The following is a 22,283-nucleotide window of genomic DNA, read 5'->3' on the forward strand; positions in this document are numbered from 1 at the left end:
GATGGAAAGAAAAAAAAAAAGAAATGGGAGGCTATGCCACCCGAATGGAAAGGAAAACTGGAAAGGAGGAAATGAATAGTAAATCTTTTTCCAATTAAGAAAAATGTGAGTGGAAGCAGAAAAGCTCCAGAGGGTACTTTTGGGGTAGGAGCGGGGAGGGAAAGATCATAAAAGGCCTGTTATGAAAATCCATTACCCATAAATTTCCCCACAGTAAGCCCTGCCTGTCTGTCTGGAGGGATGTTGAGAAGCCGCGCAGTGGCCCAGACAGAACGTGTGACTTGACTCAGCCGTGTCCATGTGCAGGGTACCATTTCCTTAGGCATGTCTGCAATACCACTTTCCCTTGCGTGGATTCCCTTGAATTAGTCACAGGCTCAGAATCCCCATTTAAGGGCATCTTGTTTTGGTTTTTGCCAGTTCCTTTCTTTCTTTTGTCAGATGTCTACCAACGTGAGTAGTGGTACCATCATTTGAAGCTCAACCACATGAGATTACGGACTTTCATACTGCATCACACAAATATTGCCTATTTGAGAATAAGACTGGAGTTTTTAGCTCCCTCTAAGTATAAGATTCAAATAAGATGTGTTCAGGGGTTTTATTTTTTTATTTTTTACCATGTGAAGCTGGAAATAGAAGTTTCTGTTTCTAGGATACTGTCTTTGTTTGTGAAGAGGATTTGTTTGTGGGTTTACCTCTGGTCTCAGACAGTAGTATCCATATTAGCCAATGGGAATGTGAGAACCTTTCTATACCCTATTTTGGAGCAAATGTCAGCGAGTTAGATCTAGACCTTCAGGCAAAGAACTGAGTGGCAAAATGTAGCACTGACAAGTGTAGGCACATAGGTCTGAATTGTTTTCTTATGTTGCCCTTTTGAAAAATTGTCTATGGCCAAGTCCTGGTGGCTCACACTTGTAATCCTAGCTACTCAAAAGACTGAGATCTGAGGATTGCAGTTCAAAGCCAGCCTGGGCAGGCAAGTCTGTGAGACTCTTACCGCTAATAAACTACCGTGAAAAAGGCAGAAGTGGTGCTATGGCTCAAATGGTATAGCACTAGCCTTGATTAAAAGAAGCTCAGGAGCTGGGTGCTGGTGGCTTACTCCTATAATCCTAGCTGCTCAGGAGGCTGAGATCTGAGGATTACAGTTCAAAGCCAGCCTGGGCAAGAAAGACCATGATATGCTTAGCTCCAATAAACCACAGAAAATCGGAAGTGGCACTGCGGCTCACGTGGTAGAGCGCTAGCCTTGAGCTGAAGAGCTGAGGGACAGCGCCCAGGCCCAGAGTTCAAGCCCCACGACTGACCAAAAAAAAAAAAAAAGGAAGCGTAGGGACAATGCCAGGCCCTGAGTTCAAGCCCTAGGAGTGACACACACCACAAACAACTATGACCAATATTTACATACACAACAAACAACTATGACCAATATTTGTTGTGTATAGGCTATGTATAGTAAACCAAGGTTTTTCTTTAACAGATATGACAGCCAGACAACATCCCAATCCCATAATTTTTTGATTGACAACAGGTTTTTTTATTGTAAAGGTGATATACAGAGAGGTTACAATTTCCTAAGTCAGGTAATGAGTACATTTCTTTTTGAACAGTGTCACCCCTCCCTAATTTTCTCCCAGTCTTTTTCCTCCTGCTCTCCCAACCCCCCAAGTAGTATAAGTCATTTCCAATATAGTATCTAGTGAGTATTACAATAGACATATTTCTAGGTTGGGAATGAAGAAAAAAAATGTTTCTGAAAGTACAAGTAAAAACTGCATTCATCTGCCTGTGCCACATTTATTCCAATTGAATATTAAATATGGGTGGGAAGTGAAGACAGATTTTGGATAATTTTATTTTGATTACCTTCTCGGCCACTTAAATTTCCTTCTTTTAATTCATTGCAACTGAAGTTTAATCCTAGTTACCAACTAAGTAGTAACATACATCTTCTCTTCCATCTACTCTCTCTCTACCTACCTTTTATAAATTTTAAACTTAATGTCTAGATGTTAGCCAGGCACTGATGGCTCACACTGGTGGCTCCTCGCTACTCAGGAGGCTGAGATCTGAGGATCAAGGTTCATAGCCAGCCCAGGCAAGAAAGTCCATGAGACTCTTATCTCCAATAAATCACCAGAAAACCAGATGTAGTGCTGTGGCTCATGTGGTAGAGCGCTAGCCTTGAGCTGAAGAGCTGAGGGACAGGCCCAGAGTTCAGGCCCCATTACCAGCCAGGGGGGTAATATGGAGCAAATTCAGTCCTTTTTATGAGATAATCAATAGATTTTAGTTTATCTCAGGAAATTATCATGGAATCACTCTGCCAAATTTTATTATTTAATGGTATGTGTTTTTTTACTTTCAAAAAGAAATGTGAGAAACATAACAACTCAACAAGAAAGCAAATCCAGATTCTATTCATTGAATTTTCTTATGAATATTGCAACCATTTGGGGATTTTAAAAGAACATAGCCCTGATTGAATAAGAAATTAGACATTAACCCTAGCCAAACTATAACCTCAAGCAATGTTTGGACCCTGGAGCTCGTCTGTCATGAACTACAGCTATTCTTATGAACTGAAATGAATCTCAAAAACATAATGTGGTGTGAAAGACTAATCACGGAATGCTTACATTATTACTATGTCATGTTTTAAAAGTGAAAAATGAAAAATGTGTTATTGGGGAATGCATATCCTGATGGTAAAACTACAAGAAAAAGAGAGAGTAATACAAATGTCCCCAAGTTCAGACTTAGTGATTATTTAAAGGCATTTAAAGGAAATAGGGATGGGGCTGAAAGGAATATATGAGATCCTAAGGTGTTGGTGCTATCTTAGGAAGGAGGAATATGGCTATTTATTATTATTCTTTCAGGTGATCTTACACTATACAGCTATTTGCAGGCATAATATAATTCAGGATAAAAGTCTTTTTAAATTTAAAATAATGAACCAAACTATTAAAATCTCTCATTTCCTGTGGCTTTCTTTATTGGTTGAGAAATGAGGCCTTCAGCTCAAGGACCTGATTGCCCTGAGATAGGACCATTCTACAACATTCTAGAAACTCCTCTGGCTCAGTCAGAATGAGAACTCACAGCATCTCCCAGGTCTCTTCTAGCTATACCTGAGCAATCAGACCCAGTCTTTTGGTGGGACAGGATGTGGCGATTGTCATAATGGCAGTAACCAGACTGCTGTGATATGTGCAAAAGCATGAATGGGGCTTTTCCATCCTTTGATACACTGTAGTGCATTTCTCTGTCATGGTCTAAGGCTGTAGAAACTTGTGTGATTATGTGGAAACGTATGGGTAAAGCAAATGATAGGTTGACAGAGACCACTAGGAGTCCATCCATACACAGGAAGACTGACTGAAGTTTGCAAGCATATAATGTTGTACTATCGTTGGTGACCTGCTTGATCACAAACTTGAGTGCAACACAAACTTTACTTACATTTTTAAAATCAGGTGGGAGAAAGACAAACATGAATCCTGACATACTTCTCTTCTTGAGTAATTTTCTTCAAAGTAATGTCTTCTTGTGTGCCTTCCCTCCCCTGTAAGAGTCACAATGCTGATGTAAAACTAAACCCCATGAGGAAATAACAGCACATTTTTATCTTTTTAATTCTACCCCCCTCCAAAAATCTCTCTTAAGAGGCTTTTTTTCTCTCCATCCTATACAAATTACCAACAAACCAAATGACTAATAATATTAGCTATTAATCATTTTCTAAACACATTCTGACTTGAAAAATATTTTTATTTTCTTAATTGTTTTTCTCCCTTGTAATTTTTAATTGCCTTTCTTTTAATGGAAGGAATTGAAGTTGAACTTTATGTTCAACTTTTTGTGTACACCACATGTAAATTATATTGAAGAGCCTAGACTGTTTCTAAAAGTCCTTTTAACTTTTAAACATAGAATCAGTGTGTTGGGCACATATGATTCATTTCAGTAGCTCAGGATTTCCCCTCCTGATCACAAAATGTGGCCCAAGAACTTGCTAAGAGCATTTGAGCAATTTGCAGAGTTGATTGCCTATGTTTGGAGAATCTGCTTGCATTTCATATTATGAAAGAAAATCCCTGGGGGGAGTTTTGGTACATGAAAGAAGAATGGAAGTATGTGTGAGTCATGTTGCCTCTCAACATTTGAGCATATTTTTAACCCACATGAGGTTTTAACTCTTTAAGTTGGATCTTGTATTAATACTCTTATTTAGGATAATGACATTGGCAGCACCACTGAGGATGGCAATCAAAATAATAATAATAATAATTGTTATTATTATTATAAATAGTTTACTAAGAGTTGTCTTTCTTAGTGACTGTGAGCCCTAAGCCTTCTGGATGTCATCTGCGTAGGACAATGGCTGTAGAAAGCTAGGGGCAGGACTCTGGTTGAGTAGCTCACTTACAAGCCTGGAATCTCCTTCAGCTAATGCCTCATCATCTTGAGTGACTGGTCATATGAAAGTGGAGTGACATAGTGGGACACAGATACTTCAGTCTTGAGATCCAGCTTACGTTCCACTGGCCTAGAAGCTAATAGAAAACGCATGCGTGGAGGGGCTTCAGCTGAACTTCACTCTTTTAGGTGAATTTATTCATTCTGTTGGCATTGTAAGCACAGCATTCTCTTCCAAAATGAAGGAATGTGGGAGAAACAAGGAAAACAGGAAGACTTGCGATTTTGATCAGAGTGGGATATTTCATAACTGGACAAGTCATTAAACATGTACAGTTTTGGTAATTGCAAAATGGCAATTATACGCAGCATGTGTGTTAAAAGTTCAGAATAGCAAAATTGCAGGTTCCAATTTGATTTAACTGTTTTATTATCCAGATAATATCCAGATAATCACAGCACGGTGATTATCAACATAAAATAAATAAATCTGTATTCCCTATGGACTTACCTATATTTCTTTTTTATTTTCTCTGGGTCTTTAATGCTCCTAAAAAAAATATAACAAAATAAACTCCCATCCCAATAAAAGAGATGGCCATTTTTCTTAAACATGGTTTTCTGCTAAGAGACCTTGTTATATTAGTAATATGACTGTCATCATCTTACTCAAAAACTTTAGGGGAGGGGTGTCCAATAGTCTCTGATCAGAAAATTAGCAAACTGAAAGGAAATAAGAGCAAAATTCTTCAAATTATAGAGGACAAAGTATTAAAAGAATTTTACTTGTACTGAATAAGTCATGAGAAATGTCAGAGAAAATATAGGATCATGGTGACACTGAGACAGGAAGATTGTGAATAGATGCAGTGCTGACAAAACTTCTTGTTTTTTGTGTCATGTATTTAGGTATATAAAACCTTAACTATTTCATTTTTTGTCATACTTGCAATAGTTATTTGGTTATCATTGTTGTTCTGTCTTGTTATGTTTTGCTTTGCGGGGGATGGTGTTTTCTTTTATTTGAACTTTCTATCTGAAAAGCCCAGAATATATCATGGTCATCTTGTGACTTAAATCTACTGAGGCATCAGAGCTCTTATGTCGAAGACAGCTTCCCAGTAAAAGCCACAGCATCACAAGAGTTTTCCTGTAGATCTGTTTTACATTATCAGCCACACTACCATGTTTAACAATGGCTCTGTCAATGGCAGAGAAGCCCGTTTTTTTCCTACTCTTTTAATTAGGTGGAATCAATCAGCTAACCTAATGTAATTATTCTGGACTTCTGGGATGGTTTGCCTTTATTCGTAGGTGTGTGTGCGTGCCTGAGTGCACACACACAACATAAACTATCTCTTTCTCCTAAATGTTTGGTGAGTCATATTGCTGCCAGCAACACTGACCTTCCTACAGAGAGGTCAAGCCCTTCTGCCAGCATATGTGACTGGAGAGGAGCTAAGGCAGTTACCAGGAAACACAGCACAACATGGCTGGACATGAAGAGGAAGCTCATGGACTCCAGGCAATTAAAACATTTTATTTAATAGAGAGTTGTTTAGTAAATTGTTAGTCAATTGCCACAAGAAAATGCATTTGATGAAAAACCTATTTCACATTGTGCAGCCTTTCTCAGATTGAATTCAGAGGAACTTTGAGATCCCACACAAGCTTCTGAATCTTCTTAAGACATCCCTATCTTTGTGCTGTGGGCCTACGGGAAGACTGGCTAAGGTCGGCATGTGCTGAATTTTCACAGAAGGAATGAATGATTGTTCTGCTTTCATTACAGTGCAGGGCTAGGCTACGTATGATTTCTACTGGTCAACAGCATCTCAAACAGGCTTGAGGATAGTGTGTGGAAATTCTGAAATGTTAACTCTTTTGTCTTTAACTAGGACTTAGACTTCCATTTTGGCCATGTTAAAGAGCTTGTGTGTATCTGGCTTTTTAGTCCAATTTTGTTGGACAGAATTGTATAAAATTGTATAAGATTAGAACTCTCATCCATACTAGAGAGCAGCGTATTGGTGCTCATCAAAAGCCTACAAAATGAACATACTTTTATTAAACTTACAAGTTCTAACCTCTGAATTTTCTAAAATAAATAATTGAACAAATGGTGGGACAATTGTTCTATAATGATGTACTTTAACTGTTTTGTTATTGATATTGTTATCAGTCCTGGTGATAAAACTCAAGTCTCATGCTTGCCAGGCAAGAGCTCTACCACCTGAGCCATACCCCCAGTTCTTTTTTTCAGATAGCTTACCTTTTGCCTGAGTAGCCATGGATCAAAGATCCTCCTAACAATACCACCCTAGTCACTGGGATTACAGAGTGTCACTACCATGCTTTGCCTTGCAGCAGTATTTATAAAACCACAACAGCAGCAACAAAAAAAAATTCTAAATGTTCAGTAGTAGACAATTGGTTACAATGTTTATAGCATGATCACATAATTACCATACCTTTGTGCACTTATGTACATATATAAGTTATTATTTCTGTTGACATTCCATTTTGTTAATGTGTTAACAAATAATCACAAGTAAGGTCAAAGAAACTATATCTAACATAGAAATTATGTATAACATAAGAAATTATGTATAACATAATCCCACTTTCTTACAAATGTAATATCTATACATACATAGGAAAATGTCTTGCCAAATAGATCAAATTGTCATCCTATTTATATTTAGAGGTATGATACTAAGGAATAGATTTTGATTTATGTCTTTATGCAGTTTGTGGGTTGAGGACATAGCTCAAGTACTTGCTACTTGTCTAGAGCACAAAGGCCCTAAGTTCAATCTTTAGTACTGAAAACAACAATAAGTATATGCTACTTTTAGAAAAATAAATAAGACCATGAGTATATATATATATATATATATATATATATATATATATATATATATATATATATATATATATATATATATATATATATATATATATATATATATAAAGGAGTTTGAACTCAAGGACTGGCATTCCCAGAGAGACACTCTACCACTTGACTCATACTCCCAGACCTTTTTGCTCAGGTTATTTTTGAAGTAGGGTCTCATTTTTTTCCCCAGCTGGCCAGGACTGTTATCTTCCTATTTAAGAATGGGATATACCAACATGCCTAGCTTTTTTTTTTTATCATGGATGGGCACATACCTACATGCCTAGCTTTTTCTGCTGAGATGTAGTTTTGCAAACCTTTTTTTGCTCACGCTGACCTAGAGCCACGATCTTCCTGATTTCAGCCTTCCACATAGCTGAGACAACATGTGCATGCCAAAGTAGAAAGCTATTGGTTGAGATTGGGTCTCATGAACTTTTTGCCCAGGCTCACCTTAAACTATACTCTGAATCTCTACCTCCCAAATAGTTAGGATTACAGATGTGACCCACTAGTGCTGGGCTGGATATTTTCAATTAAATAAACTGTGGTAGAAGCATGAAGAACAGAAAGCATAGGAAAATGCTAACAGATAAGAAACTACAGTTTGCTTTGTACACAGACACAATCACTTCACTTAAAAAAAGTCAACTGATAGATTTATAAGCCACCAACTGATTATATTACGATTTAAAACACCATGAAACAATTTCCAGTCTTTCGTTATGGTAGTAATGGTTCTTAACTTTGTGAACATTTTAGTTTGTTCCTTTATAAGAAGTAATAAACAATTACTTACAAAGCTATCTGTGACAGCTATGTCACCCAGCAAAGGGGCTACCAACAAAGAGTGGTTGTCCATAAATTTTGATCTTATATTAGGCAAGGAGAGTTAGAAGAGATGATCTAGTTGCTCAGGTCAATCCTCTGATGAGAAATTCAAGAGGTGAAATAGTTGAGTCTGACCTGACAGAAGTGCCAAACCTATTTGTTAGAAGAGCTAAAACCCAACAGCACCAACACCAAAGCCAATACAGTAGGTAGAAGGAAGATGGCGGCATCTGGGATGTTTCCAGTTAGGTGGGGAATGAGAGCTTACACTAGATTCCATTAGAAGGAGAAGTCATGCATTTAGCATAAGGATGCTCCATATGGAATTGTATGTCTCTTGCTTGTCTCGGAAGAGAAAGATTCCAAGTAACAGCTATGCCTTCATGGCTTATCCAGAGATGCAGAAGAGCAAATTAAGACTTTCTGTTTCATTAGCTTGGGAAGCAATCATTAGGACTCGTTTTTCCTTGCTGTGGTTAGAACTGTCTACAGAGACATAAGCCAAGAGAATATTAGGCCAAGAATCTGAAGGTTGAAGCCAAACCACTGGGAAGAGCTTACCACTGCCGATTACCATGTGATTGAATTAGAAAGGAACATTCACATCCTGTCATGTTGTCACCTCAGACTTAACAAGTCTAAAATTGAGCTCATCTGTCCCCACAAAGCCGCCCTGTCGCTGAATGCTCCAAATACCCACAAAAGATTCCATTTTTACAATACTTTGTCATAATGAATCCATTATTTCATTCGATTGTCACACACTTACAGACAAGGAAATTTAACTGAGGTTAATTAAAGGGCTTCAAGTTGCTAAGAGACTAATTCTGTTCTGGAAGCCAAGTTCTCATTCTCTCCCTCCCACCCCCACCCTGTCTTAATACAATCATCCATTAGCTCCTCTGCCACACTACCATATTTGTGGAAAATTACTAGTCGGTTTTATAAAATTACTAAGTGACATTTTATTTATATTGGCATTTGAGTATTGCACACTAGCAGATTTCTGTATGAAGTCAGATTTTCTCAAGTAGCAAAGAGATACCAGCCAACCTTCAGAATTTTTAATCTTGTTTTCAATGAGACATCTAAGTGACACAATCATGTGTACCATTCTTCTTATTGATGTAAAAAGATCACGCAGGGAAAGTCGTAGATCTAAGCCTAAAAGTGGCCATTTATAAACCTAATACAAACAAACTATCATTAGTCATCTATGACTGAATAAGTTATATGGTTCTGCTATTTTTTCTTCAGTTAGCACAGTAGTTGGCTATGTAGCTGTGTAAGAATCGTAAGCATATTCTAGAGATCTGCAATACAACTTTTGCCTACTTTTAGTAATACTGTATTATACTCATAAATATTAAGTTTTTGTTTGTTTGTTTTGTTGGTTGTGGGGCTTGAACTCTAGACCTGGGCACTGTCCCTGAGCTCTTCAGCTCAAGGCAAGCACTCTACCACTTGAGCCACAGTGCCACTTCTGGTTTTCTGGTGGGCAATAGGAGTCTCACAGACATTCCTGCCCAGGCTGGCTTTCAACCACGATCCTCAGATCTCAGCCTGCTGAGTAGCTAGTATTACAGGCTTGAGCCACCTGTGCCTGGCTAATATTAAGTATTTTTAAATATGAATGTATTTTACCACATTTTAAAGAAGTATTATGTGCCAAGAGCCAATGGCTCATACTTATAATCCCAGCTACTCAAGAGGCTGAGATCTGAGGATCACAGCTAGAAAATAGCCGGAGTAGAACTGGACTAGAGGTATGATTCAAGTTGTAGAATGCCAGTCACAAGTGAAAAAAGCCAAGCAAGAACACAAGGCGTTGAGTATACACACGAAAAAGTATTAATGTGAAATGTTTCTATTGTATGGGGCTAAGGCTTTACTGTTTGAGCTATACCTTCACTCCCAGCTTTTTGGTGGTTAATTGGAGTTAAGAATCCTATGGATTTAAACCAGTCTACTCAGTCTACTCAGTCTCCTGAGTAGTTAAGATTATAGGTGTGAGCCACAAGTGCCTTAGCCTCTCAATTTTAATGAGCAACTTTGACTGATTAATACTAATGTATTGGCTTGGTGGTGGTGGTGGTGGTGGTGGTGGTGGTGTGTGTGTGTGTGTGTGTGTGTGTGTGTGTGTGTGTGTGTGACAGTACCCCCACAAATAATTCACACACTAGTCTTTTAAGTGTTTTCTTTCTCTCTTCCTTCTTTTTTTTCCTTTTCTTTTCTTTTTCTTTCCTTTTTTTTTTTTTTTTTGAAACAAGGTCTCACAATGTAACTCAAACTTGTAATCCCCCTGCCTGATTAGAGATACCACCGTGCCATCTGTGTTTAAATTATTTGGCCCAACACTTGGTATTTCTGCTTCTAGGCCTTTCATGTGATCATCAGTTTAATAAATCTAAATATGGAAGTGGTGCTGTGGCTCAAGCTGTAGAGCGCTCTCCTTGAGCTGAAGAGCTGAGGGACAGCACCCAAGCCCAGAGTTCAAGCCCCACGACCGAAAAAAGTAAATAAATAAATAAAATAAATCTAAATATACTAAGCCACAATCTCAAAAGGGAGACAGCTTTTGTGTAGATTCAATGTCTTTGGTTATTATTGCAAGTTGTTACTGTATTAATGTGTGTCAAATACCCAAAAGTTTGAGAAGGAATCAATTGGGTCGCCAAACCTAAGCAGTTGAGCCCTTCTTCCGAGTTCATGGCTACTCCTGACAAAAGTTGGTGGTGAAAGGAAAAAAAAATAGTTGGTGTCTGGGAGGTTGACTTTGTAATGAGGCTGGCTTTGTAATGAGGTTGACTTTGCACTGAGGTTGACTTTGTACTGAGGAGGACATTTGTCTTTGTGATGTTGTAGAATCGCCTATCAGAGGAACGATGATGATGAAGAGGAAGCTGCCCGAGAAAGGCGTCGCCGGGCCCGGCAGGAAAGGCTGCGGCAAAAGCAGGAGGAAGAGTCCTTGGGTCAGGTGACTGACCAGGTGGAGGCGAATGCCCAGAACAGGTACTTTCCCTTTGAAGATGGAGTCTCTTCGCTGTGTCTTGTCTGTCTATTGGATGCACTTTGTCCAGTAAACCATTGCCTTCTCCACTATTTTCCGTCACTTTTGACAAGTCAAACTGGACAATCTGATTTAGACATGAAGATACCACTTCTAAACACATACCATTTCCATTCTGTAAACCTATCTCAAGTGAGGCCTTTCATTTTATTTTAATTTACTAAAGATGGCAGGTTAAAGATGGCATATTGCTACTTGGAAATGAAGATTTATTTATTTGACACAGTCCTATGTGCCTACTTGTATATTAAAAACAAACATGAACTGCAAGTGTCATATTTTTTTCTCTTTTGGAAGTCAGGAAGTGTGAAGGCTTAAACTCAGGGCCTTGGGTTTGCTAGGCAAGCAATCTACTGCGCTTGTTCCAGCCTTTGTGTATATTTGCATGTGCATGTGTGCGTGTGTGTGCGTGTGCGCGCGTGCGTGTGTGCGTGTGTGTGCGTGTGTGTGTGCGTGCGTGTGTGCATGTGTGTGCGTGCGTGTGTTCATGTGTGCGTGCATGCGTGTGCGTGCATGTGTGTGTGCGTGTGTGTATGTGTGCGTGCGTGTGTGTGTGTGTGCGTGTGTGTGTGTGTGTGTGTGTGTGTGTGTGTGTGTGTGTTGGTTATTTCTGAGATGAGGTCTTGCGTCCTGGACCATGATCCTTCTATTTTAGGCTTCCCATCATAGCTGGAATAACAATCATGGAGCACCATGCTCAGCTTTCTCTTTAAGACAGAGTCTTGAGCACTTGTGTGTGTGTGTGTGTGTGTGTGTGTGTGTGTGTGTGTGTGTGCACGCACGTATCTGTATGCATGAGTGCTGATACTAAAGCTTGAACTTGAGGTCTTACGCCCTTACTCAGCTTTTTGGCTTACAACTGGTACTACCACTTGAGCTACTCCTACTTCTGGCTTTTTCCTTGTTCATTGGAGAGAGTCTCTTAGATTGGTCTGCCTGATCTGGCTCTGAATTTGAGCCTCAGATCTCAGCCCCTTAAATAGGTAGGATTATGTAAAGAATTGATAATGTGGCACTTGCAAACTTTTCTGCCAGAGCTGACCCGAAATCTCATCATAGCCTCCCACAAAGTCAGGGTGGCAAGTGGGAGGGATGAGTTGAGAAGAACTGGCCTTGAACCATATCCTCCTGTACTCAGCCTCCCAAGTAGCTAGGATTGCACGTATGATTCACCTGTGCCCAGCTTTTCTTTTTTCTTCTTTTTTGTAATATGCAGTATGAATCTTTTTTTGTAATATGCATTGTATCATTTAGCAACATTCAGAATACTGTTGAATTTCATATGATTATTCACTCATTCAATCAATACATTTACTTAGGCCCCAGCAGAAATCAGAGAAGTTGAGACTATTATATAGTGTATATAATAACATAGACACTATACACACACTATACTGTTATATAGTCTATATAATAATATACTGTATTATTAGATATTATATGTTATTATATAATATTGTACATAATTATATATTATATATAATAATACAGCATATTATTATATAGACTAATAGTCTATTATATAGACTGTATTATTATAGACTATAGATAGACTATATAAAATAGTCTGTATAATAGACTATAATATGTAATCTATTAGTAATGTCATATGTACTCATATTATCTATTATATATACTATATAATAGTCTCAACCTCTTCAAACAGGACTTTTGCTACAGAAACAGAGCCACAAAGTTAATTATATTAATGTTTAGTATATGACATATATATGCTCTAAGGCTTAGAAAAGATAAGGTGACGTGTGAGAAAAGGAAGGAAAAAAATTTAAATTTAAACTATAAACTGATTAAATGTAATGAGGCCCCATTGTAAGAACTTGGATATGTTTTTAGGCTTAGATTGTTTTATTTTGTGACTATTGGGTGGGGCTGTTGGTAATTCCTTTAGCTTACTATAACTAGTTAATTCTGAAGGAAAGGGGTCAGAGCTGCCTTGGCTCAAATTTGAGCGGCTCCGTCAGGATTGCATGATGGTCTTGCAATGGCTTGTGGGAAAGACATTCAATAATGCAGCTTGACCAGCACAACTATGTTTATCGCAGCATTGTTTACCTTAGCTAAGATATGGAACCAACCCAGATGCCCCTCAGTAGATGAATGGATGAAGAAAATGTGGTTTATATACACAATTGAATTCTATGCCTCCATCAGAAAGAATGACATTGCCCCATTTGTTAGGAAATGGAAAGACTTGGAAAAAATTATATTAAGTGAAGTAAGCCAGGCCCAAAGAAACCTAGGTCCCACATTTTCCCTTATTTGTAGTAACTAGTATATGTCTAGAACAAGCAGAAAAGGTCAGATAAGATGATGTTAAGCAAAATGAACCCCAAGATAGGGACACAAGTGGTTTTTTCTTTCTTGCTATTGTTTCTAATGTATTTACAAGGTACTTTGTGATTTTTTTGTTGTTGTTGCTTTGTATGTCCCTTCTCCACGATATAACCCTTGTTTTCACTGTATTTGATGTTGCTATAATTTGTGGAGGGAAAGGGAAAAAACAAATTGTTTAAATAGGGATACTGGTTGGCCCATTGCAACAATGAGATGTACAAGACGCTATGTTGAAAAACAAACTTTACAATTTAGGCGTGGAGAGGGGGAGTGTAGTTGAGGAGGTGGGAGGGAAGGGATGGTAGGGGAAGAACAAAGGAGGCAACAATGCTGGATAAGAAATGTACTCATTACCTTGCTCATGTAACTGTAACCCCTCTGTACAGTATTTTCACAATAAAAAAAACTTATTTAAAAAAATAATGCAGCTTATTGGACAGGTGGAAAAGTAGAAACCAGGTCTCTTGGTAAGTAGCGTTTAATTAGTGAGGAAGTATAACAAAAGAAGGACAGGTATGAGCTTTTGGGTTTACCAACTAGCATTGGAAGGCCCACCAAGTGGGCCTTTCATTAACAGTACTCATCTGCCTAAATGGAGTAAAATTATGCCTTTCTCCTAAGAATACTGTTAAACTTCAACAGGGTGGGCACTGGTGGTTCACACCTGTAATCCTAGCTATTCAGGAGGCTAAGATAGGAGGATCACAGTTCAAAGGCTGCCTGGGCAGACAAAGCTGTGAGACTTAATCTCCAGTTAACCAGAAAAAAGTTGGAAGTGGTAGTGCTAACATTGAGTGAAAAAAGCCAAGCAAGAGCTTGAGGCCCTGAGTTCAAGCCTCAGTACTGATCCAAAACAAAACAAACATTTCAATGAGACAGTAGGATATCTAAAATGCACAGAGCATTCTCGCACATCATAAGCATGCAATAACTTGAATCATTCTCAAAGTCTTCTAGAAGGACAGCATCATAGTCCTTCAATGGCTTCTCTATGTTTTTAATACAATTTTATTATTATTATTAATGTGTTGTACAGAAGGGTTACTGTTTCATAAGTCAGGTAATGAGTACATTTCTTTTTTTGGACAATGTCACCCCTTCCTTTGCTTTTCCCAGCTTCCCCATCCCATCTTTGCCTTGCCTTTTCTATGTTTAAGCTGAGGAAGTTTTTTAAATGGTATTTTGAGCCCTTTCCTGAATCTAGTTATGTAATGATACTCCACAGTTGCTTAAAAAGTTACTACTGGCCTACAGTTTTCTGCTTTTACAATCTTACTTTTGGAATAGAAGTATGTAGCTAAGTGGTAGAGCAAATACTCAACATACATAAAGCCATGGGTTCAAGCCCCAGGACTATTCCCACCCCAAACAAGACAACATCAAATCCAACATTCACCCAAATAATATCTTGCTCCTTCTTGAGTTTCCCATCTGATGTCACATTTTATTCATCTTACGAATTTCATGGTGTTGATTTAATTCAAAAACTGAGGATATTTTTTCAAGGAAAGACCATGGGGTTTAGCTCTGACTTATTTATTAGCTAAAAGAAAAATAAGTCTTCTTGGAGCTAAACAGCTCTACCTATCACCTGACCTCTACTATGATTGTCGTCATGATTTATGGAAAGGCCAAAATATGTTCAACAGAGTATGTTGGTTTCCTAATGTCATATCATCTTGCTAGCATTTTCAAATTTTGCATACCTTTTACAACTTAATAGAATTCAGTTGATTCAAGTGCCTGATGTAAAGATTATTTTTCCCCTTGAACTCCAAATTCTTTGTATTTCTATAGGCATATAATTCTTAAACAGATGATAATTCATGGAGACAATGTCCTACAGTAAGAACTAAGGCCAGGAGGTTGAAAAATCTATGCTCTACCATTGTTTGTTGTAGAATATGAAATGTGTTTTTCTAAAACTAAATGAACTTGAACAATGGAAGGGCCAAGTTTGGTATGAACCATGAAATCTAATGGAGTTTCTAAACATTGTAAGACACAGGCTTCCAACTCTGGTCACAGTTCTGGCATTGCATCATCATTTCCTGCCAGTGGAGACCAACACTCCTTGCCTGGGCAATGTCCAGCCTCCTGCAAGAGGGACTAACTGGTGAATATGCTACAGTTTGAGTTGTAGATTTTTTGGTTGTTTATTTGTTTTGTTAGTCATGGGATCTGGGCACTGTCCCTGAGCTCTTCTGCTCAACGCTAGTGCTCTACCACTTTGAGCAACAGTACCGCTTCTGGTTTTCTGGTGGTTAATTGGAGATAAGTCTCAGGGATTATCCTGCCCAGGCTGGTTTTGATTTGTGATCCTCAGTCTTAGCCTCCTGAGTATCTAGGATTTCAGGTGTGAGCCACTAGCACCCAGCTGGCTGTCTGTCTGTCTGTCTCTGTCTGTCTGTCTCTCTCTGTCTCTCTCTCTCTCTGTCTCTCTCTCTCTGCCTCTCTGTCTCTCTCTGTCTGTCTGTCTCTCTCTCTCTCTCTTTCTCCCCCCCCCCCAAGCATTCAATTTAATTGTCCAGTTGGGCACTAGTAGCTCACATCTGTAATCCTAGCTACTCAAGAGGCTGAGATATAAGAATTGTCATTTGAAATCAGGTGAGTAGAAAAGTCTATATGATTTTTACCTAAAATTAACCAACAAAAAGCTGAAAATGGAACTGTGTCTCAAATGGTAGAACTTCAACTTTGAGCAAAAAAAAAAAGCTAAGGGACAGTGCCCAGGCCTGGAGTTCAAGTCCAGTATACACACACACACACACACACACACACACACACACACACACACACACAACTAAAATATAAAAATAAGAGTGAGCGTGGAAGGTGTTATCCAATTCAAAAAGGGAGGGAAACTGAGATGCTTGCACACTCGTGGTCAGCAACTTTGGGTGAAAGGCACTAATACAGCATTTACATCATGTTGAGAAGGTGCCAGGCACCAGAGAAAGACCAAGGCCACAGCCTTGCATATGCCATCAGCTAAAAGCTAGCCAGGCATGAGCTGAAATGGCATGAACTTGGTATCACCGGCAACCGCTCTAGACGTGGGTGGCTCTGTGAATGCCGGTGACTGATTAATCAGCTGTCTTTGGTGTTGTGTTACACAGTGTCCCTGATGAGGAAGCCAAGCCAACCACCGCCAACACTCAGGTGGAAGGTGACGAAGAGGCTGCATTATTGGAACGCCTGGCCCGGAGAGAAGAAAGACGCCAAAAACGCCTTCAGGAAGCCCTGGAGCGCCAGAAGGAGTTTGACCCAACAATAACAGACACCAGTCTGTCCTCCCCAAGCAGAAGACTGCAGAATGATGTGGCAGAAAATGATAGTGCTGAGAAAGAGGAAAAGAAAGAGAATCGCCAGGACAGATACACGATGGAAGAAACAGAAATCGTTAGGAAGTCCTACCAGAAGGATGCTGAAGACAAAAAGAAAGACGAGAAGGAGGAAGAGGAAGAAGAAAAGCCAAAGCCAGGGAACATTGGAGAAAATCAGGTAGAGGAGCAAAGTACAGACACCCAGGAGGAAACAGTGGTCATGACATTGAAAAATGGGCACATCAGTGCAGCGGAGTCAAAAGTAGAGGAAGAGAGGGAAGCAGAGGAGATTTCCCATAATGCAAAGATGGAGGAGGAGGAAAGGGAGAGGGCTGAGGCCGAGAGGCTGAGGTTAGAAGCAGAAGAAAGAGAAAGAATGCAAGCAGAACAAGACAGAAAGATAGCAGAGGAGCAGGCAAGAATTGAAGCCGAAGAAAAGGCAGCTGCAGAAGAAAGGGAAAGGAGGGAGGCGGAGGAGAGGGCAAGGATTGAGGAGGAAGAGAGAAGAGCAGCTGAGGAGAGGCAAAGAGCCAAGGCGGCAGAGGAGGAGAGGGCCAGGATAGAAGAGGAAAAGCAGAGAAAGCTGCTAGAGGAGAAGAAGGAAATGGAAGAGGCAAAGCTAAAAGGGGAGAAGGTAGAAGAAAAGAGAGAAGGGAAAGGGGTAAATGAAAAGAAAGTACAAGAAGATACACGACAGACAGCTGTCCTAATGAAACAGGTACAGTAAGCACGTTGCACCAATGTGTGATGCCTGTGACCTACTGAGAAATGTAATGCACAGCAAATTGGGGGCAGAAGCCACACGCACAGAGATCCACATGCTTGATCATTTGGCAAGCTATTCATTCTTTTTTTCAGGCCGTAGCAAGCACGAGGCAATCATGATCTCTAAATATACAACCAACCAAGTTTTATTGTGACAACCAGAGAGATATGAATTGTTCTGTGCTTGGTGGCTATGAATACACAAGAAAAAATGAATGAGCCCAAATGATTGATACGTGTGGTGGTCTACACTGAACTTCTCCTTTCTGACATCTCTCATCTATTCACGGTCTACATGAGGCAAAAGGCCTATATTTCCAACCTCCCCGCCCCCATCAATCAGGTGTTGGATAGTAAAATTTAAAAGTATAAACTGGGCATGGTGGTTCACACCTGTAATCCTAGCTACTCAAGAGGCTGAGATCTGAGGATCCTGGTTTGAAGCCAACCTGAGCCAACGAGTCTGAGAGGCTCTTGTTTCACACATGCACACATACAGGCTATAAAAATGGGCATGGATAATTGGCGGAAAGAACTATAATAAAGCATTTTATCTTAAAAAGACAAGAACCAATCCCTTGAAGTCAACTGTAAATAAAGAAGGGCAAAGAGTCCATGGAACCCTTCAAAATAATATCTCCAAAACCCTAGTTTGCCTCATGTAGACCTGAGCTTAAAGCAGACTTGTAGAAAGCTACCCATCTTGGGTAATAGCAATTGGTAACGGGCAGAAAATCGAGGCCATGCATTTTGTTCTTTTTACCGTCTGGGTAACACAATTTCATGAGGCCTGGAGAAGGATGGGAACAATGGAGAAGGAATAGAAAGAAAGGATATGCGTAAACTACAAAAGCTTTTAGCTTTCTGCAAGGCTGCATTTAAAGCGCTATACCAGCAAAAAGAAGAGACACTTGACTTGCACATTCACCCTTTCCTGAATGAAGTCTGTCACTAAATCTGCTTGCTGCTGAGGTTGTCTTTTGCCCCTGCTTCTGTTTTTGAGGCTGTAAACACACACAAGGAACACCACCACGAGATTTCAGGGAAGCATCGTGGCAGGCACATGAGGAAAATGGGGTGTGAAAAGAAAATATCCCACACTGCTGCATAGAATCACTGACACCCAGTACATGTGGTGCCATGCTGGCATCTTCTCACCACACTGCAGAGTGATCTGAGCACCACTCACTCTTGCAAGCTAGAAAGGGCTTCTTTTACATGAGTGATCTTCACCATTCTTGAACATGAAAAGGAAGAAGAAAAGGGAGCTAAAGGGCAAGCTCAAAGACAAAAGTCCCAGGAAGACAAGCCTGCCTTCAGAAAAGAAGAGGTAAATGCTACTTGAGAATACTCTGATCATAAACCCACACAGAACAATGGTCCAAAATATCTCGTCTGACCACTGGCAGAACTGTAACTTCTAACCCCAGGCTTTGCAAGCCATGACTCATGACCCATTGGACAGAGAGATAAGCTTAGAACATCACAACATTATTTAAGCAAAAGCAGGAGGCTGGTGGCTTATGCCTGTAAGCCTCACTACTTGGAAGGCTGAGATTTGAAGATCACGGTTCAAAGCCAGCCCAGGCAAGACAGTCCATGAGACTCTTATCTCCAGTTAACCACAAAAACAATCCAGAAGTGGGGCTGTGGCTCAAGTGGTAGAACACCAGCCTTGAGTAAAATGGAATAAAGGGCCTTGTAGGGAGTATTGATTGCTTTTTGTCTTATTAACTATCCTTCCTTCTGAGGATCATAGTCAAAAGCTTGGAAAGTACTGCTCCTATTCATCTTTCTTGCTTTCTCCTCCTCTGACAGCTAACTTTATTCCCCCGAACCCTTCTGTTAGCAGTGCAATCCTGAAATATTCCCAGCTGGCCTTGATTAATGCTTTCACTTTTCAAAGGGAATATATCCTCTCCCCTACCACATCTCAGTAGAAAATTGGGTGAACTGAAGATGATAATTCGGTTTTAAAAAGAAAAAAGGTTGGCAAAATGGTCTGCATTGCATTTCTGAGGCACACACAGGTACAGGTGCCGAGTGGTGACTGTGGGTAAGTAAAGGAGCTGCGGTTCCTAGAACATGGAGGTACTCCCACATAATCAGAGCCTGCCCCGGTTCTAGCCATCTTGCTTATGCTCTTCCCACATAACCCTGTAAACTGCAACTCCATCTCCTAAATTCAGAGAACTTGAATGTGGCAAGAGTAAATCATCAGAGGTAAAGACATCTGTTTGTCTATTGATTACTGACCCAAATGGACTTTTATTACGGGTCCCTACCTCTTGTGGCATTATAATAAAACCTCCGAAGTTAAAACAGAAAGTCTATCATTGAAAACAGAGATGTCCTGATTAGATAGACATTTGTGTGTGTGTGTGTGTGTGCCAATCCTGGGGCTGAAACTCGGGGCCTGGGTGCTGTCCCTGAGCTTTTTTGGTCAAGGCTAGCACTCTACCACTGGAGCACAGCTTCACTTTCAGAGTTGTTTGGTAATTTTCCCTGCCTGGAATTAGCTAGCCTCCTGATTAGCTAGAACTACAAGCAGGAGCCCCTGGCACCTAGCTATTGTCTTACAATTTTAAATAAGATTCATACAAGAAATAAGACTTTCTAGTTCTTGTTACATATTATGTTTATCTTTTTTGTTGTTGTCGTTGGTTGTGGGGCTTGAACTCTGGGCCTGAGCACTGTCCCTCAGCTCTTCAGCTAAAGGCTAGCGCTCTACCACCTGAGTACAGCCCCACTTCCCATATTATGTTTATCTTAAGCTTGATGTTCCTCTCTGTTTCTGATAGAATTTGTAGTGGTTCATGAGGGAAATTTTAATGTGTGCACTGTCCATCTAAAAGGAGGGAAAGAGTCCAATTGCTAATAACTGGGAAACTCAGAGTTCTAACGTGTCAGTTTGCTTAAACATTCTAGGAAACAAAGAACATCTACAAACTCATCTAGCACAAACAACAAACAAAATCCCTGTCTTTCTTCAGTGCAGTTAAGCTGCACTGAAGTAGTGGTAGTGGGGTACAGATGATCACAACCTTTATACTTAATTTAGGTCTTTTTTCTCTGCACCCCAGTTATGAACATCTTGGTTTAGGGTATTTTTTCTTGTTTCTAGCAAAGTTGTCTGTATAATACAGAACCTGATGCTCATCTAGGCTCATATTTCTGACACTGATTGGTGTGCACACAAATCACTCAGGAATCTGGTTAAATGCACAACTGATTCTGTGGCTATAGGTGGAGTCAAATCTCCCTGAGGAGATCTGTGTTTTCCATGGATCAAATTTTCAGTAGCAATCAGTCTAAAGGACCCCATTATATTAGAAAAAGGAGCCAGCAAGGAGTAGAGAGGTTCAAGAGCTAAGAAAATACTGTTGAATCTAACTTGTACCTAGTTGTTGTCTCAATTCTGGAATAGTATCATACAAAGCAATACACTATAGAATCTTACATCCCAGGATATTTGTTGGCTGACTGATTGGGTGGATGGATGGATGAATGGATGGATGGATAGTTGGATGGATAGATGGACAGATGGATGAATACATGGATAGGTGGTTTGGTCAGGCAGGTTCGCAAGGAACTTTCTGTGTTGCTCAGACTGGCCTCAAACTTGTGCAGTTCCTGATTTGGCCTCCTCAGTGCTACTAACATAAATGTGAGCCATATACCCTGGTTTTCCCTGACCTTTTAGGTGACTCTAGAATAAAAGCATGCCACATAAATGTCCACAACCCAATGGCCCATGTTTTGTCCCATTAAATATCTCAAATATCTAGAGTTTTATCCAAATGGTCACACTTGGCCAGAGCCCTTCTTCCCAGTCAAATGTATGGTTTTTGGAACATGATATCTAGAGGAATTCCACAAACTATACATTTGACTCAGAATTTGTTTCATGAGATGCCCTGAAACATTCTTTGCCTCTAAGTTGCTATGCCAAGATAGTTCTTATCCAGGGTTTAAACCATGGTCTGTGGCTTCTGAGACTCTATCCAAGAATAGTAGGTCAAAATAAGAATATATTTTGGCTCCTTCTGCTTGTCCAGGGAACTCTTGACTTATTCTTAGGCAAGGACCACCACTAGCCTGGAATACTTGTTCTGATCATCCTTCTCTTTGTTATAGCTTCTCATGACCAAGGAAAATGACAGAATAAAAGATTGAGAAGGAATTATTCAGCCTTGTATTTCACATGCCTGGGACCAGTATCCCAGAGAAGCTAGATGACTTGCTCAAGAAACACTACTAGATTGTGGATAGCCCTGGAAACAAAATGCAAGTCCCTTACCTAGTAGACAAATCTCCCAGTTTCCTTGTTCAGTGTTGTCAAGGACCGTAGGTGTAGGCCTGAGATTAAAGTCTGAGAGTAACACCATAATGAATCATCCATAAATAGTAAGTAATAAATGGCACCCAAAGAAGATAATCAGACAAAAGACTTTTAAAATTTCATCAAGTGGCGGGGGGGAGTAGTTGCTTTATTTTTTTTCAAAAAAATATGCCCTTTGAAAGTAAATGTTCAGAGCCAGGCCCCAGAGACTCATACTTGTAATCCTAGCTACTCTGAAGGCTGAGATCTAAGGGTCATGATTTGAAG

At 39.8% G+C, this 22,283-nt stretch overlaps 1 protein-coding gene across 9 annotated transcripts in view; it reads left to right on the top strand.

Annotated features, from left to right (window-relative positions):
* The window catches only part of Cald1 (caldesmon 1), a 220,704-nt gene that overhangs the window by 167,564 nt on the left and 30,857 nt on the right, over positions 1-22,283 (top strand). For 6 of the 9 annotated variants that reach the window (XM_069996817.1, XM_069996821.1, XM_069996816.1 and 3 more), the window contains 3 exons: positions 11,024-11,170; positions 16,703-17,627; positions 18,927-19,004. In XM_069996817.1, coding sequence (XP_069852918.1) covers positions 11,024-11,170; positions 16,703-17,627; positions 18,927-19,004 — 1,150 coding nt within the window. The remainder of the gene's footprint in view (positions 1-11,023; positions 11,171-16,702; positions 17,628-18,926; positions 19,005-22,283) is intronic. The other 3 variants (XM_069996825.1, XM_069996824.1, XM_069996823.1) reach the window with 2 other exon arrangements.

The sequence above is a fragment of the Dipodomys merriami genome, unplaced genomic scaffold (genome assembly GCF_024711535.1).
Source record: "Dipodomys merriami isolate MVZ:Mamm:240054 unplaced genomic scaffold, mDipMer1.0.p SCAF_5, whole genome shotgun sequence".
Taxonomy (NCBI): domain Eukaryota; kingdom Metazoa; phylum Chordata; class Mammalia; order Rodentia; family Heteromyidae; genus Dipodomys; species Dipodomys merriami.